General features: G+C 34.8%; 1 protein-coding gene, 1 long non-coding RNA gene and 1 pseudogene across 2 annotated transcripts; 1 reads left to right on the top strand and 2 right to left on the bottom strand.

Moving 5' to 3' along the window:
- Positions 1–3,505: 3,505 nt before the first annotated feature.
- Positions 3,506–4,320, bottom strand: LOC120143238 (annotated as a pseudogene).
- Positions 4,321–5,152: 832 nt separating this feature from the next.
- Positions 5,153–8,326, bottom strand: LOC120143271 (cysteine-rich receptor-like protein kinase 2). Its single transcript, XM_039157636.1, has 7 exons — positions 7,433–8,326; positions 7,055–7,165; positions 6,700–6,839; positions 6,399–6,609; positions 6,065–6,299; positions 5,815–5,965; positions 5,153–5,713 (listed from the first exon to the last, which is right to left on the bottom strand). The coding sequence occupies exons 1-7, from the start codon at positions 8,181–8,183 to the stop codon at positions 5,441–5,443; spliced, it is 1,872 nt and encodes a 623-aa protein (XP_039013567.1). The 5' UTR covers positions 8,184–8,326; the 3' UTR covers positions 5,153–5,440.
- Positions 8,327–17,957: 9,631 nt separating this feature from the next.
- LOC120143316 lies at positions 17,958–18,716 on the top strand. Its single transcript, XR_005517924.1, has 2 exons — positions 17,958–18,074; positions 18,175–18,716. It is a non-coding gene; the product is annotated as an uncharacterized LOC120143316 (long non-coding RNA).
- Positions 18,717–19,061: the final 345 nt, after the last annotated feature.

Raw genomic sequence — 19,061 nt, 5'->3', positions numbered from 1 at the left:
AATATTCAAATTAATATATATATATTATATATATATTAATGATAAAAATATATTATATAGTATAGTTAATATTCAATTATAATCATAAGATTGTGACATGTATCACAATTTGATTGGAGAATAAATTTATTAAACTAATTGAAATTAGGACCTAATTAAAAATTAAGAATTAGAGCTAATCTGGTGATCAAATTGATTTAATTCTAAAATCTAGCAGATTAATCTACACATGACTAGAATAAAGATTTTAAAGTTAATGCCTAAATTAAGGCATTAGACAAATTAAAAACAAAATCAGGATCAAATTGGATTAAATGAAAATCCAAGGAAACAAATCATATAAAATTAGTGACCAAAATGGAAGAAAATAAAGTAGGGTGTCAGCGCCGCGAATACGTAACTTTACAAAGACTCGGGCCTTAATTATACCAATTTTTTAACTACCACGTAAACACCTCCGTTAAATGTTATCGTCGTGAGGTTATTTTGAACCCATTTAAATAGTCCAGTGGTAAAATTATGACAATTCTGAAAATGATGGTCATTTCGAGACCTGGCCCATAGTTACGTGGCCATTTTTGTAGTTTACCCTTAATAATATAGCATCATAAAGTATAGGGTAAACTACACGGGTGACTACCGAACTATATTCATAAATCATTTTGCCCACCAACTTTTGGAAACGATCAATCAAACCACTCAATTATTTAAATGGTTCAATCAAGCCACTGACCGTTAATTTTTAACAGATGTGCTTACGTGGTAGTTAATCAAATTGGCATAATCATATATTTGATCTTTAATATTTACACATTGTATCAATTTAGTCACTATCTTAATTCAAGTAAATTTAATAAATTTTCTCACCAATCAGGTGGTGACACGTGCCACCACTAGTGTAAGGGAAAACAAATTAAAATAAAAGGGAACTTGGGGGATATGAACCAATGACCCTAGGTTCCCTATGCAAGCCTTTGCCACTAGGCTAACCATCCATTTGATTTCAAAGTGCACAAGCTTTTATATATTAAATTATCAAAATAATTCTAATAAATAAATTATGTTTCACATATATATTAAATTATAGTCAATTTAAGACTTAAAAATAAAATTGATTTTATTTTTTAATTAAATTATTTTTATTTTATGATTTGGATTCTCTAAATAATTTTAATATAATTTTTAATATAATTTATATATTATTATTTAAAATAACTTAAAATAATTTAAATCAAAATATTAAACTTATTTTATTTTGTGATTGGTAATCTCTAAATAATTTTAATAATTTTATTTTTAATATAATTTCTATATTATTATTTAAAAAATTGTAAAAAATTTAAATAAAATATTAAACTTATTTTATTTTGTGATTGGATTCTCTAAATAATCTTATTATATTTTATTTTTAATATAATTTATATTATTATTTAAAAATAATTATAAAAAAATAACAAAAATATTAAACTCATTTTTATTTTTAAGTCTTACATTAACTATAATAATATATATATATATATATATATTTGTGTAAAATAATCTCAAACATAATATATACAAGATTATGCACTTTAAAATTAAATAAATGGATTGGCCCAGTGGTAAAGGCTTGCCTAGAGAACCTAGGAGTCCTTGGCTTGAATCCACTAAGCTCTCTTCTATTAAATTAATTAAATGAACCTTCTAATCATATAGTTACACATGGTACCTTCGGATTAGAGGGTTAAATTTATTTAATTGAATTAAAATAGTGATTAAACTGATAGATCAAATATATAATTATGACAATTGTATTGACTGTCACGGTCAGTGGTTTGATTGAACCATTTAAATAGTTTGGTTATCTGATTGATCATTTTTAAACATTGATGGTCAAAATAATTTATGATCATAGTTAGATGGTCAACCGTGTTTTTTACCCCAAAATATATACAGGCCTCTCAAAAATCATAAAACTATTGTTAATTTTGCCGAAGATTATAAAATTCTTAGATAATACAATGATAAAATCCATAAAAAAAAAAAAAATTAATGAGAAGAAGTCTGTTTTACACTGCGCTTGAAATTTAAAAAAAAAACCAAAAAAAGGTTATGCAATTGAATTCGATGCCGAAATAACTTCACTAAGAAGCGTAGACAGTTTCAATCACCATAAACAGAAAGAAGAAGAAAAAAACTAGGAGGATCTGAATAAAGAAGAAGGATGTTATCCATACCTTGGTTTAACTTCCTGGGAGCTGAGTTGCAGAAACGAAGAAGATCCGTTTGGGCAGAGAATTGAAGCTATATAATGCAAAGAGATGCAAGTCAAAGTAAGGATCGGAATCAAAGCATGGCTGCGCCATTTCCCTTGTTAATGGGTAGGAAGCGCCAAAGCCTTGGGATTAAAGAATCCAAGTCAATTAAACAAGTGATAAATTAATAATCTTACATACCGGAGAAAACGGGGTACCCATTTCTTCCCATCCGTTGACTTCAAACATTTGACTTTCAATCTCTCGTATGTTATATTCGATTCATATTAATAGATCATATGATTGATTATACTTAGCAAATTATACTCTGATAGTTAACATTATTAAAATATCAAACATGTTAGCTGACATGATGTCTGCATGAATAAGCATGGTGGAAAAGAAGTAAATTTTAAACCTTAAATAAATCTTAAAGATAAACCTTCAATCTAACCCCTTAAAAAAACATTAAAAAAACTAATGGTAGAGATTCTGCCTGTCATCTCGGAAGGAGTCACTGGCTGTTACTTTCTGTTTTTATCAAGACAAAAAAGTCAAAGGCAAGTTTGATTCTTGACATGGACTTGTTTATTGTCACAAAGGGCAAGGAAGAAAACAAAATAACAACTAAACCCTAAAGAAACTATATCATCGAGTTTCCTTTCTAAGTATTATGTTTATATGAATGGTTTTTAATATTAATTCTAAAACTTCTATCATTTAAATAATTAAAAGGTAAACTAGTCACCTTTGTTTTCAGTTTGATCGATTTTAATCATTAATTTTTTAATTAATACGTTGGTCCCTTACATTATCGATCCGTCCGAATTAATTCCAGCCGTTAACCCATTAACAAATAAAATATTCCACGTGTAAAACTCACATGTCATTCTCTTCTTCTTCTCCAAAATAATCACCATGGATTGTTCGACGTTTCTGAGTTCCAGTATTGTAAGCCTTGATAGCTCGATGAAAGAAATTGGAATAAAAACAGGCTGTAATGGAGCTGTGAACACTGACATTTCACCTTTATCCCTTCTTTTTTTTTCGTCTCTTCTTTCTCCTGGCAGCAATGGCACAACTACCGGCCATCGCCAAATCTTTTTAGCCATCTAGTTTCTCACCATAGGCCAGCAACCATGAGCTCCATCATTCAAAGCTTCCTTCGTTTCTAAAAGACTACAAATGGAGTATTAGATTTGGATTAAAGTGGGTGGAAATGGAGGATAACTGGATAACCCACTAACAACTATGCTATCAAACATCGAAAATCATACATTAATAATTATGCTATCCAACCCTGTTATATTCTCGGCGTTGGGTCCTCTCACATTCACCGTTGAGTGGTCACGGTTGCTCGACCCTTTTGGCAAAAGCGCTTTCCAGCAAAAATCCGATCTCGGAACGGATTTCAGTGGTGCACCAACTAGCTCCACCTCCGCCTATCTTCTCTTCTTCCAGTCGAAGAACGGTTGGATGCAAACGAGTCTCCTAAGTTTCATTGTTTTGAATTCCTTTTGCAGGCTCGGACAACTACATTGTGACTTGTGAGCGATGTTTCCGCCGGTGTTGTCTCTGGCCAAGAAACACCGTGAAAAGTCGACATTTTCGGGTAAGTAAACGTTGCAGTTATCGTCTAAGAACTTGAGAACGTCTAATCTGTCGTCGTATTGGGACGGGTAGGTATGTTCAGGAGTGAGACGGTAGTTGATGGAGACGATGAAAGCTGGGAACTTACGGCCAAATCTACGACAAACGGCGTCGTAACCCGTGGAAGCCGGGCTGAGGAAGGTGAACCCACTGTCGTGGAAGAAAAAGACGACGAAAAAAGAATATCCGAGGGGAGGAAAGGAGAGAAGAGTCTAAACCAGAGATTACGAAAAGCATCGACTGTGGTGTCAGAAGTGGAGATGGAGCTGGAGGGCTTGGGATTGAGACTGCGGGTGACCTGGAAATTGAATAAGCAGAGGAGACGGCGGTTGATGGAGCCATCAGAGCAGCAGGCGGCGTCGGTGAGGTTGGAGAGAAAGGAGATGAAGATTCTGGTTTTGATAGGGAGGAAAGGGTTTGAACGTTAAGGAGCCATGATTTTTTTGGCGTGGAGGGTATGGTGGGTTTTTGTTGGTGGTTCTTTACAACTTGGGACCACTTTTGGTGATTTGGGTTTAAGTCTTTAGAGTTTATACCCACGTGCAGAGGAGGAAGAAGAAGAAATAATGGATGGAGAATAAATAATAGGCGGAGACGAAGAAGAAGAAGTGAGATTTTTTATTTTTCTAAAATTATCACGTCACCTAACGGTTGGTGAATGTGGATTTTTTTATTTTAAAATTTCCGTATAATATATCTGTTAATGAGTTAACGGAAGTTAATGGTGAAATGACTTAAATAAGATAGATCGATAAACACACTTAATTAAAAAAAATAGTGATCAAAATCGGTCAGACTGAAAATAAAATGGTCTACTGCTATAGTTTTCCATAATTAAAATATTTATTCCAATTTTTTTTTTACTTGTTTTGTTGTATTTATTTTTGTTTTTTACATTTAAAATTTAGTGTGTTTAGTATCTTATATAATTTTAGGTTCTCATGCATTATTTTATTGGTTAACTTAAACTATGGATTTTATCATCTAAAGTCACATGGATCATTAACCACCACCACTCTAATTCCATAACAAATGGAATGTGAAGCTTTTGTTTCACTTTTGAACAACCTAGAAAAGAGTTAATTGTACATAGTATTTTTAAATCATGATCATATTCTATATTTTTAGAAAATCAAACTCATAAAGGGACTGCAAATTATAAGAATATTTTGTTATGTTTTATTAAAAATGATTTTTAGAATTTTCATTTAATTTTTTATTAAAAAACTAAATTAATAATGATCGACGAGTCGTATTAAAAATGATTCACCACAGAACTTACGACCATACCGGTCCAAGAGTTACATATCAGCAAAATTTTTCATGGTACATTATACAATAATCTGATGTCATTCTGCAATTTGAGGACAAATTACAATAGTACAATTCTACCTGGCTGTTTTGCTCAAGAGCTTTCCCATTACCAAAACTATGAATTGTATTTTAAGTAAGAATATACTCTTTCACCTTCGTCTGCCTTTAAACATCATCTTGGGTAGAAGGAGCTGTGATCCATGGTGGCAATTGAATCATTACCAACTTCATAGAGTGGATAGCTATCGTTCGCTCGTGTCGTTGAATTCCATTGTCTTTTCGTCCATAAAAGGAGGAGGAGTTGGTGCAGGGAGGTCTTCGTCTTTCTTGGTTAGCATCTGCAGTACCTTCGACATCGATGGTCTTAGTGATCGAGCCTCTTGGGTGCAAAGAAGCCCGATATGAAGTACTCTGTATATCTGATTCTTGACTTCACTACATTGGCTGGTATCGTTTAACATTAGATTTGGATAGTAAATCTCCTCGGCGGTCCCTAATTGAAAGTGACTCCATGCCTGTTTGCCGAAGAAGAAATTAAAAAAAAAAAAGGAAATCAGCTTTATTTAAAGTTATGCTTCATGTGGGAAAATTTTAGGAGGTACTGTCTGAAGCTTACGGTTGCAATTATGCTGTCTGAGTGGTCCACCTCTTTGCTTCTGTTGTTTTGCTTTCCGGTTATGATCTCAAGTAACAGCACTCCAAAACTATAGACGTCGGCCTTGTCCGTTAACTGCCCATTGGCTAGGTATTCCGGAGCCATGTATCCCCTGTGGATCGTAAAAGTAGAAATTAATAGTTCAAACATGAGATAGAATATGTTAAAATGTTAATAGTGTGTGTAACGTACATAAAAAGATGATGCTTACAATGTTCCGGCAATGGCAGTGCTGATATGACTCTGATCTTCGTCGAAAGACCTTGCCAAACCGAAATCAGCAATTTTAGCTCGGAACTTTGAATCCAGAAGAATATTACTTGCTTTTATATCTCTGTGAATGATTTTGTTTGTGGAGTTCTCGTGAAGATAGACTAAACCTTCTACGGTCCCGATGATAATTTGGTATCGCTGTTCCCAGGTAAGGTCTTTCCCACTGCTGGAATCTGTTTATGCTTCCGGAAGGTTAAAACAAACTGTTAGTGGTATATCAGTATAGATTTAAGCTTTGGCATCAATATTGGAGGTAAAGTACTGGTGTTCACCGAAGATGAAATGATCGAGGCTCTTGTTAGGGAGGAACTCGTAGACGAGAAGACTTTCGGGTCCAGAACAACAACATCCCAATAATCTCACTAGGTTTTTGTGCTCCACACTGCTTATCATGTTGACTTCATTGTAGAAATCTGCAGCTCGGTGTCGATTGTTAAAGAAAAGCCGCTTGACAGCTATCTCTCTTCCATCAGGTAGAGCTCCCTACATAATGACAAATGAATCATTGACCATAACAAACTGGTTAAATGCCGAAGCCCGAAGAAGAGCAGCGGGCATCCGTGGAAAAACTACCTTATAAACTGTCCCAAATCCTCCTTGCCCAAGCTTATTTGCCTCATCGAACGATCCTGTAGCCTTCTCAAGTGTAGAGTACTTGAAATTTAAGTTACTATCACGAAGGACTTTCACCCACTTTTCTGCATCATTCGAACCTGGAATTCAGAAACATATTAGCGACAAAGATAAGGCTCGCCATTCCAACAATTCCAAGTAATTGAATAATTTAGATTGTCTGACATTCCTTTGCTTTGCTAGTGTAGAGGAAACGGAAAAAATCTGCAGATCTCGAACTTCGAATCGTACGATTGAGGTGACCACATGGATTTATTGAACAAAAACATTTAATACAGTTAAGTATGCTTTTTACCTCTTTTCTTTTGTATGTATCTGCGCTTCCTTATATAAACTCCAGCAGCTGCTAACACAGCTAAAACAACCAGGGAACTGATAGCAGAAACTACTATAACTATAATGATTCCTGCAAATCATGAATACAAATCAAGTCACCTAATGAATTTGGTCCCATATAGGGTTGAGAAAATAACTCGAACCTGCCGTGTTCTGATTCTATCTTTTAGGATGGGTTTTATTTAAAAAATCCAGTTCGTTTCAAGATGAGTAATTTTTTAATTAAAATTCTCAGAGTTGGGTCAGGATGGTTTTAGATGAAATCCACCTACCAAGATGTCTACTGAAAACATTTTAACGTGCGGTATAGATGATAAGAAACTGGAATTTCTTTTACCTCTTGAACTTCCATGTCCAGGTTCTTTATTGAGGAAATCTATATTGGAGTATCTCAAGAAGCAGCCAGTGTAGAGTGCTCGTCCCTCTGACCATGGCAAGCACCTTAACATTGCTGCTGATGCATTCTCGAAACATGCTTGACAAGAACTCCGGTTCAATGTCCTCCAGCAATTGACCAGAACATAAGCTGTCTCATTTGTTCCTGAAACCGCCACCTGAGTATTAGCATACCCTCCATTATTCAGTGCAGTAGCCACCGCATGCGACACTGCTCGTCTCGCTGATGCTTGAAAGTTCAATCCCTTGCGGCTTGCATTCCCACACAAAACCATGTCATATGTTCCCAAGTACTCTTCATAGAAGCTATAGTTTGAGGCTCTCATGAAGCAACCGTCGAGGAAAACTCGGCCACCATTGAAAGGATAGCATTGAGGAAGAACCGTACGCGCCTCGGCATAGCACAATGGACAGTCAGTCAAAGATAGATCACCATAACACTGAGCTAGTCCATAGGTAGCATCAGGTCCTGAACCAGTAACTGCTGTTCCCCAACCGAACCGCCGCATACCATCACTGATTTTCTCCATTGAAGAAATGAAATTGGGAACGAATATGGTTGAGTTATGCTCCCTTTCAGGGACACATGTCATGTTCAGTATTTGGGCTCTCGGGTCTGCTCGAACTCTTCCGAGTAGTGCTACAGATCCGATCATAAGAACCATGAAAACATATCCAGCTGCTTTATTCATTCTCTTTTCAACCTGAGCTTGAATCTTGGAGTTGTTTAGCTATCTTCAACTTGTATTGCAATGGCTCAAGAAATTGGTTTAAGTTCCACCAGCTCTAAATTTATCAATGAACCTGAAAAGATAATGAAATTGATTATGCAAATTCCATCCCTTACAATTTTACTTTAATAACATATCATAAGAAACCATAAAGTTGTAAATTAATACAATGGTATAATTGTATTTTTAACCCCAGATATTCTAAGAAATGTTTTTGCTTTCTTCAACAATATCGATTCATCATATATAAAATTTAAATAACTTAGAAAATAAAAGCAACTTTTTTTTAAATTTATCATGAATTTTTAAATATTATCGTTTCACTGTATCTATGCATCAAGTTATGATTAAATCTTAAAATAAAATTAATAACTATATTTTTTTGTCTCATAAAAATAGTTAACAATAATAGTTGAATTTTTAAATATTATCATTTCACTATATCTATGCATCAAGTTATAATTAAATATTAAAATAAAATTAATAACTAGAGTTTTTTGTCTCATAAAAAAATTAATTATAATTCAATAATTCTTATTTTTAGCATACTTTGAAGTTTAATAATTGGGTGGATTTTAGATTCAAGATTATGAAGATAGCATTATACACGGCGGTCGAATTAGAAAAACATTGTAAAAAATATGGAAGTGTATAGGGTTATGCAAGTGAAAGAAAGCTTAATTTCATGGAAAATCCTCTTTTCATTCAATCAGGAGTTTGAAACAATTTCAATCAACATACGTTAAAAAATACTGAATTAAATTCAACATGACATCCAATATACCAAAATGAATAAGACCCAGAAACTAAAGGATGTGAAATATAAGGAAAACCCAGAAAAACAAAGGACGTTAGTCATACCTTAGCTTATCTTCCATGGAATGAAAATACGAGGGAGTTGCAGCAGAGAACGAAGACGAGATGACGGGGGCAAAGGAATCGAAGAGAAAACAAACTATATGAATAGAGAGAGATGGAGCAGATAGGAGTCAAAGGAAGGACTTGGAATGGAAAATCTGAGGAAGCAAAGCAGCGCTATTCGATTATTAATGGGGCAGGAAGGATCCTGGGCAAATCGAAGTATCGGTGAGTCTTCTAAGAAACTCATCAATTAAACAAGTGGGAAATTAATTGGAAAAGCGGCGGGACCCAACTGCTTCCATTTTCTACCTGCCCTTTTGACTTTAAACGTTTCTCCTAAATTGAGGGTTACCCAATTTTTTTTTTTTGGGGGAAAAATAATTAGAGGCGAGGTGTACGTGTAATTTCATTTTAAATATTTGGTATAATAATAAAATTGGTTCCTAATGTTTGTTTAAATAATCATTATGATTTTTACTTTTTTAAATATTTTAAATTTTAATTTTTGATCAAAATAATTCATACCGAATGTAAATCGTTAATTAATTAATGATTAATACAAGTTGTTAACATGATATTTTGACATATCCTTAATTATTTACATGTCACTATCATATCACTTGAAGTGATGATATAATACGTACAACGTCACTTGAAATGAGAATATGATATGTGTCATATCATCTAAAATGATAAAGTGACATATGACATATCATTTAAAAACTAGAATATAATATTAAATATAATTTTAAAAGAAATAATTATGTAAATAAAATAAAATGGTGTGAATAGATGAATGGTTAAATACATAGTTTATCCAAAATAATAATGTGAAGAGCTGGCTTTCATGTCGGCGGATATCATGGTATTGAATTATATGTCTGTTACCAAATCATTATTGAGTTATTTATTTATTTTAAAACTTACATATGGACGTCAACAAATAAATAAGGGAAAGATAAAATAATTTTTTGTTTACTTTTTATGTGAATAAAAGAAATTTGAAGTGAGTTTTTTTAATAAAAAGAAGGTCAATGAATACTATTGAACACTATTAACGAAGAGTCTCGTTGAGTATCATTAATTTAATTTATAAAATTTAAAAATTTAAAAAAATTCAACGTATAACTATAAATTAATTAAAATTTTAAAGGTAAATTATTTAAAAATAAATATTTAGGTTTTTTAAATTTAGGATTGGTATTTGATCTAATTATTGTTAAAATTATGAAAATAGTGTAATTAATATTTTATTTTACCATTTAACTTTAACTAATTATAATTATGTTGAGTCTACATTAATAATTTATTTCAAATAATTTATCTTCAAATTTTTAACTAATTTATAATTATATGTTGAATCTTTTAGAATTATAAATTTTATAAATTAAATTATTGATACTTATCGTTAATAGTATTAATCGGTACTAATATAATGTTGTAGAATTTTCCTTACTCCTTTACAATATAGAACTATGATCTCTCAAGTGAGGAGGATCATGAAAGTTCCTGGAAAAGAATGTTAGAAAGTAGGGGTAGCGCATCCGAGAAGATGTGGAGTACTATGACTAAATGAATTATGAGAAATAAAATATATAAATTATGATTTAACACGCGTATTTTTTTAATATGTATGAGTAGTATAATGACAAATTCCATCGATGAAAGGTTGTTTAGATTAAAAAAAAACAATTGACTGAGAAAGAAAACAGAAGAGTTTCATTATAATATTTTTCAAGATTATGAGGAGCACCTTTTGCATCCTTAACAGTTAACATGAAATGAAAGACCCAAGTCCTCTCAACGTATGGTTGGCGTGTTAAAAGTATTAAAATGATTTTTAAGTTTGATAATCAACTTTAAAAAAATGGTTTTTAAAGTTTGGTAAATGTTTCTTTGAAAATGATTTTCAAAGTTTGGTAAATGTTTCTTTGAAAAATAGTTTTTCAAAGTTTGGTAGATGTTTGTTGAAAAATGATAATGAGATAATCACAATTAATCCCTAGGTTTTAGGGTATTTACAAGATTAAGTCCTTGAGTTTCAACTATAAATACCCTAGCTCATTTAGCTTCAAAACCATCCCAAAAATCATTTCTTTCTCCCAATACTAGAGAGTTTTCTTGTGAGTAGTGAGTGTTTTGTAAACACCTGTAAATTTTCTCTCTTAGTAAAAGATCTGCAGCAGTCAGGAGACGTAAGCACAATTGGCTGAATTCCGTTATCAATTTTGGGTATTATTTTTCCGCTTTTATTTTGCATTCTCACTAATCTAGTTATAGGGAAATTACTTGTACTTGGTTTATTTCCCAACAACTGGTATCAGAGCTTTTGGGTTGTGAATTTTATCAATTTTTTACGAGGTTACTATTCGGGTTACTATTCACGTAAATAGTGAATTTCGTGAATAGTGAAATTCGGTCGACGATACGAGTTTGTCAACGGAGGTGTTCTAATACACGGCGGTTCGCAAAAATTGTCAGAAACGATCCAAACGAAACCAGATTCGAGTGGGAGCGATGGCTGCAGACGAAGGGAATATGAAAATTGAAAAGTTCGATGGTGCGGACTTTGGATTTTGGAAGATGCAAATTGAAGATTTTCTATACCAAAAAAATCTATATCAACCCCTCTCAGGAAAACAACCAGAGGGAATGAAGAATGAAGACTGGGCTCTTCTCGACAGACAAGCCCTCGGAGTTATCCGACTGACGTTATCCCGCAATGTTGCTTTCAACATAGCAAAGGAAAAGATCACGGCGGGTCTTATGACGGCTCTCTCCAGTATGTATGAGAAGCCATCGGCCTCAAAAAAAGTTCATTTGATGAGGCGATTATTCAATTTGCGGATGACGGAAGGGGCATCGGTGGCACAACACCTAAATGAACTCAACACAATCACAACCCAGTTGAGTTCAGTGGAAATTGAATTTGATGATGAAGTTCGAGCTTTAATTCTCTTATCATCTTTACCAGACAGTTGGAATGCTACTGTTACAGCAATCAGTAGTTCGTCGGGAAATAGTAAATTAAAATTCGATGATGTTCGGGATCTGGTACTGAGCGAAGAAATTCGACGGAGAGAATCGGGTGAAGCATCAACCTCCTCAGCCTTGCACACGGAGTCCAGAGGGAGAACTTCAGAAAGAAATTCAAATCGTGGCAGATCGAAATCCAGAAGGGGAAAATCAAGAACAGGAAATAAAGATTTTACCTGTTATAATTGCGGCAAGAAGGGCCACTTCAAAAGAGATTGCCGAGTACCGAAGAAAAATACCGGCGCACAGGAATCTGCCAACATAACGGAGGAGACAGGTGATGCCATGATTTTAAGCGTCAACAGTCCGATTGAATCATGGATTTTGGATTCAGGGGCATCTTTCCACTCCACGCCATGCCATGAAATCATGGAGAACTATGTCAGTGGTGATTTTGGGAAGGTTCATCTTGCTGATGATGAAACCTTGAAGATCGTCGGAAAAGGAGACATCCGACTAAAGCTGCCAAACCAGACCACCTGGAAGCTGACAGGAGTGAGACATATTCCTGGTCTCAAAAGAAATTTGATTTCTGTAGGACAGCTTGATGGAGAAGGATACAGTACAACCTTTTCAGGTTGTGAATGGAAGATTACCAAAGGAGCACTTGTCATTGCTCGTGGTAAAAAAGACTGGTACTCTCTATGTAACCTCAAATTTAGAGAATATCATTGCAGTAGCAGATGCTGATGGAAAATCAAACCTATGGCACCAAAGGCTTGGCCATATGAGCGAGAAAGGGATGAAGACACTTTTGTCAAAGGGGAAGCTGCCGGATCTAAAGAATGTAGATGTCGGACTATGCAAGGATTGCATCTTTGGCAAACAAAAGAAAGTCAGCTTTGCAAAGATTGGTAAAACACCCAAGGCTGAAAAGTTAGAGTTAGTTCATACTGATGTATGGGGACCATCTCCAGTTCCATCTCTTGTAGGCTCATTATATTATGTCACCTTCATCGATGATTCTACAAGGAATGTATGGGTTTATTTTCTGAAGAAAAAATCAGAAGTATTTGATACCTTCAGAAAATGGAAGGCCATGGTGGAAAATGAGAATGGTATGAAAGTCAAGCAGTTGAGGTCTGACAATGGAGGAGATTACAGAAATAGGAGATTCAGAGATTTTTGCGCAAACAATGGGATCAAGATGGAGACAACAGTTCCCATGACACCGCAGCAGAATGGCGTAGCAGAGCGCATGAACAGAACTCTGAATGAACGAGCCAGAAGCATGAGGATACATATCGGATTGCCCAAATTTCTATGGGCTGAAGCTATTAACACTGCAGCTTACCTGATCAACCGTGGGCCCTCAGTTCCTTTGGATGGCAGAATACCAGAGGAAGTTTGGAGCAAGAAAGAAATAAACCTTTCACACTTAAGAGTGTTTGGTTGTATTTCTTATACACATAGACTCTGCTGAAAGAAGTAAACTTGATGCTAAGTCCAACAAATGTGCCTTTGTTGGTTACGGCGGTGATGAGTTCGGTTACCGGTTTTGGGACTATGAAAATCGGAAGATCATTAGAAGCAGAGATGTCATTTTCAATGAGAATGTGATGTACAAAGACAAGTCAACTGTAGAATCAAGCAGCTCCAATACCGAAGCTGAAACAAAGGAATTTGCTGAGTTTGAGGAGATTTCTGGAAATGATGTTCACATCAGTCCTGAAGCAGTTCAAGAAGAACCAGGCACACCGAAACTAAGACGCTCCTCCAGAATTCCTAAACCAACCCAACGGTATTCTCCTTCTTTGCACTACTTGTTGCTGACTGACAATGGTGAACCAGAGAACTATGATGAAGCAACGCAAGTGGAGGATTCAGTCAAGTGGGAGTCTTCCATGAAAGATGAGATGGACTCGCTTTTATCAAATCAGACGTGGGGAATTAGCTGAATTACCACCAGGCAAAAAGCGCTTCACAACAAGTGGATTTACAGGATCAAAGAAGAGCACGATGGGAGCAAACGCTACAAAGCGAGATTGGTTGTCAAAGGTTTTTAGCAAAAAGAAGGTATTGACTACAATGAAATTTTCTCTCCAGTCGTGAAACTGTCTACAATCAGACTGGTGTTAAAAATTGTAGCAGCAGAGAATTTACATCTTGAGCAGTTAGATGTAAAGACAGCTTTCCTTCATGGTGATTTGGAGGAAGAAATCTATATGAGGCAGCCAGAAGGCTTCATAGAGGTAGACAAGAAAAACCTGGTATGCAGGTTGAAGAAGAGCTTGTATGGTTTAAAACAAGCTCCTAGACAGTGGTACAAGAAGTTTGATAGTTTCATGAGTAGCAGTGGTTTTACCAGATGCCAAGCAGATCATTGTTGCTATATCAAGAGGTTCGACAATAGCTTCATTATTTTATTGTTGTACGTTGATGACATGCTCGTTGCAGGCTCAGACATGCAAGAGATTATAAAACTTGAAGCAAAAATTGTCAAAGCAGTTTGCTATAAAGGATCTGGGCGCTGCAAAGCAGATTCTTGGGATGAGGATCAAGAGAGACACAAAGTCAGGGACTTTGATATTATCACAGGCTGAGTACATCAACAAAGTACTCTCCAAGTTCAACATGCAAGATGCTAAACCAGTAAGTACACCTTTAGGTGTTCATTTCAGACTCTCCAAAGAACAGTCACCAAAGACGGAGGAAGAACGTGCACGCATGGTGAAGGTGCCGTACGCCTCAGCGATTGGAAGTCTGATGTATGCCATGGTTTGTACCAGACCAGATATTGCTCAAGCAGTGGGAGCTGTTAGCAGGTACATGAATAATCCGGGAAAAGTACACTGGGAAGCAGTCAAATGGATCCTCAGATATCTGCGGGGTACCATAAACAAAGCACTTTATTTCAAAGGTGGAGATACGATACTGACAGGCTATGTAGATACTGACTTAGCCGGAAATGTTGACATCAGAAGGAGCACTACAGGGTATGTCTATACTCTAGGAGGAACCGCAGTGAGTTGGGTTTCTCAACTACAGAAGATAGTTGCTCTCTCCACAACTGAAGCAGAATATGTCGCTGTTACGGAAGCTAGCAAGGAGATGGTTTGGCTCCAAAGTTTCTTGGAAGAGTTAGGCAAGAAACAAGAAAACAATGTCTTGTATTGCGACAGTCAAAGTGCTATACATCTAGCAAAGAATCCGTCTTTTCATTCCAGGACAAAGCACATACAATTGCGATATCATTTTATCCAGTCTCTTCTGGAAGATGAGATTTTGAAACTTGAAAAGATCAGTGGAGCTCAAAATCCGGCAGATATGTTGACAAAGACGGTGACTACAGACAAACTGAAGTTGTGTTCAACTTCAGTTGGCATGCTAGAGTAACAAGACTAGAAAAGCTGTTGCATTGATCGAGGTGTGAAGACATATTAAAATCAGTCTTCAAGTGGGAGATTGTTGAAAGTATTAAAATGGTTTTCAAGTTTGGTAACCAACTTTGAAAAAGTGGTTTTCAAAGTTTGGTAAATGTTTCTTTGAAAATAGTTTTCAAAGTTTGGTAAATGTTTTCTTTGAAAAATAGTTTTTCAAAGTTTGGTAGATGTCTGTTGAAAAATGATAATGAGATAATCACAATTAATCCTTAGGTTTTAGGGTATTTACAAGATTAAGTCCTTAAGTTTCAACTATAAATACCCTAGCTCATTTAGCTTCAAAACCATCCCAAAAAATCATTTCTTTCTCCCAATACTAGAGAGTTTTCTTGTGAGTAGTGAGTGTTTTGTAGACACCTGTAAATTTTCTCTCTTAGTAAAAGATCTGCAGCAGTCCGGAGACGTAAGCACAATTGGCTGAACTCCGTTATCAATTTCGGGTATTATTTTTCCGCTTTTATTTTGCATTCTCACTAATCTGGTTATAGGGAAATTACTTGTACTTGGTTTATTTCCCAACAGGACGGATATACATGGCTCTATAGAATAGTTATTGTACACTCGTTGTTTTGATAAAAATATTAAATTTAATTTAGTTTCTTAATAAAGAAAAAAATTACACACTTAAACATTTTAAAATCGAGTATTAGAATTTTAAACCTTATTTTTAATTTTTAGATCCGCAATTGTTTAAGGGTGACGGTGGAGTGGACAGAGCAGCTGGAGTAATTGACCCGCTGCCTCAGAAGTCATCCACGTTCCAATTTTCTATGCTTAATTTCTAATTGCTTTCTAGAAAAATATCAACTATAGGCCAAGCTTGAGGCGTGTTTCGCATTAGTCTATGTTCTTACCGGAACAACTGATAATATAATTAATTAATTCATCCATCTTTGATCAAATTAAACAAACGATTCTTGTAATTTAAGGATTTTCAGAGTTTTGAGGGTGATGGTTGGTTTACTTAAGAGAGTTATCTTTAGGAATTTAAAAAAACACATGAGATTAGAGGTTGGTTTATTAAATCATTGAATTATTTTTATTGTGCTAATATCAAATTATTGTATGGATAATATAATTTATTGAATATTTTGGTTATAATATATATATATATATATTCTTAACTAGGAAAAGGAAAAGATGAGATGATAATATATGTATTTTCTTAATTAGGAAAAGGAAAAGGAAAAGGAAAAGATGAGACCAATGGCCAATATATGAACTGTATTGACATGGGGCCCACACCACACCACACCACAAGCGTGCAAAGAGATACATAAGAGACAAATCATCACTACTGAATGATGTAGATAGTTTTGGACCTAATATGATTATAATATATACAAGGAAATAAATGAATACTTAAATATGAAATATATTTTAGGGTAAACTACTCAATTGACTAATTAACTATTTAGCCATTTTACTTTTACCATCGATCTTTTAATTTTATCAATCACACAACATAACTATTTAATTGTTTCAATCAAGCCACTAGTCGTTAACGTTGACGAAAATGATGATGTGGCAGTTAAAATCCACTACCAGTTAACCACTTAACTATTTAATTATTTCAATCAAGCCACATAAATATAATTATGCCAATTCCTTTTAAATGTCACTTCATCATTTCCATCAACTGTTAACGGCTAGCGGCTTGATTGAAAAATTTAAATAGTCATATGGTGTGATTGACAAAATTGAAATATCGATGGCAAAAATAAAAGGGCTAAATAGTTAAGTGGTCAGTTGAGTAGTTTACCCTATATTTTAATTAGTGCCAAATGAATTGATAAGGTACATTCTACTTTTAGGGAGAAGACATTAAAATTCCAACTTTAAAGGCCTTCCATTGTTGGAAAGAATATCTTTTTATGAGTACAGGAAACATAAAGGTCTCAGCCAGTCACGACAATCCTTGAGCAGCAGTGAAGATAACTCCCCAGGTGGTTCCAATGGGTGAGCCTCGACACGAAACAGCCAACCGGTCTGCAATAACATTCTGATCACGACGAATATGCTTCACGACAGTGTCCCAATTACGATCACGTAAATTATGGATAGTGTCCCTCCGCTGCTTTCCTCGTCTAATGGCCAAGAAGCTGCCGAATTTTATAATGGTTAAAGACAATGATAGTCCCTTTACTATGATTATTTAATTGTTTTAGCTAATAAACTTTAAATATTATAAAACCATCAATAAATTTATCGAAATATAGAAAAAAATTACCACTCTACATTATTTACCATTAAAGGGACGACATGGTATGTTAATTCAGTAACTAATATCTTATTTGATCTTTCAATTATTATTAAAATTTTATCTTAATATATTTTTAACATTTCTAAGCAACAAAATAAATAAAACTTAATATATATATATACGTGTGCGTGAGTTTATTGTACTAGAATCATAAAAAAAATCCGCAATGAGAAACTAACAGCTTCCTTAATTATGATTGCAATTTGGGAGGACGGGGAAAGAGAAGAGTGTTGATGTGTATCAAATATAGTTGTTGAGAGTACTTCACTGCTCCGTACACTTGCTGGAGTTAGAATCAAGACCTGACAGGTACAAGCAATTAATAACTGTATACTGATTTTTTTTTTACTTTATTTAAGATTAAAATTCAGCTTTTACGAGACTTAACCTATTTTTTTTAATGAAACAGGGAGGTATGGGATCTGTTAAGAACGTCTCGTTTTCCAACATTCAAGTCATTGACGTGAAAGTGCCCATAATAATCGACCAGAACTACTGCGACAAGCACGTGCAAGAATCAAACGATGGAGGTGGCGATTTCCTGCGTTAAATACGACCGAATTATCGGAACGTACACATCGCAACCGGTCCATCTGGCTTGTAGCAATGCGATCCCCTGCACCAACGTAGATCTCATCGATATTCAGTTGAAACCGTCGTTTCGAGGTTTCCATCAGGCAATGTGTTGGCACTCTTATGGGAATTCACAGGGACCTCTGTTTCCTTCAAGCATCGACTCTTGCTTACTAAGGGACCGTGGTTACGTCAAGAGAATAGCTCGGTATCGTGAACATGTTTGTTTATAGGCATTGTGTGGGTTTTGTTCAATGTGTTGCTTGGCTTGTGTGCTTGGTTGATGCTTCCCCTTCTGCTAATTTTAGAGTGCGGGAAGGCGAGGCTTTTGTGAAAGTTCGGTTTGCTTTAGCAATGTAGTGTAATTTATTTGGTGTTGTTGTAAGGTGAATAAAAGCCTTGTAGGCTGGGAAGTGGGGTGAGGCGTGCACCGTCCCATATCACCCATCCTTCTCTTTGGAGTCTCACTCACCAAATTCTAAAGTATTTTTTATTCAATGCATTCAATTCAATAATAGTTGGAAACTAAAATATCAGTCTTCATTTACCTACAATGTATCACATTTTAAAGGGGTAAGAGACACTAATTTTACATTAAAAAATATTAAAGTTTATAAGTGGTATCGTTGTACATTCTTTCAGATGTGTTTTTTGAAAAAGATTAATGATTACGTGACAAGTGGTATCAGAGTGACTCTTTGACAATTCGATTTCACCCCAAAA

The sequence above is a fragment of the Hibiscus syriacus genome, unplaced genomic scaffold, assembly GCF_006381635.1.
Source record: "Hibiscus syriacus cultivar Baekdansim isolate YM2019G1 unplaced genomic scaffold, ASM638163v2 tig00110840_pilon, whole genome shotgun sequence".
Lineage (NCBI taxonomy): Eukaryota > Viridiplantae > Streptophyta > Magnoliopsida > Malvales > Malvaceae > Hibiscus > Hibiscus syriacus.
The sequence above is the reverse complement of the archived record's forward strand: the minus strand, read 5'-3'. Positions and strand labels throughout refer to the sequence as shown.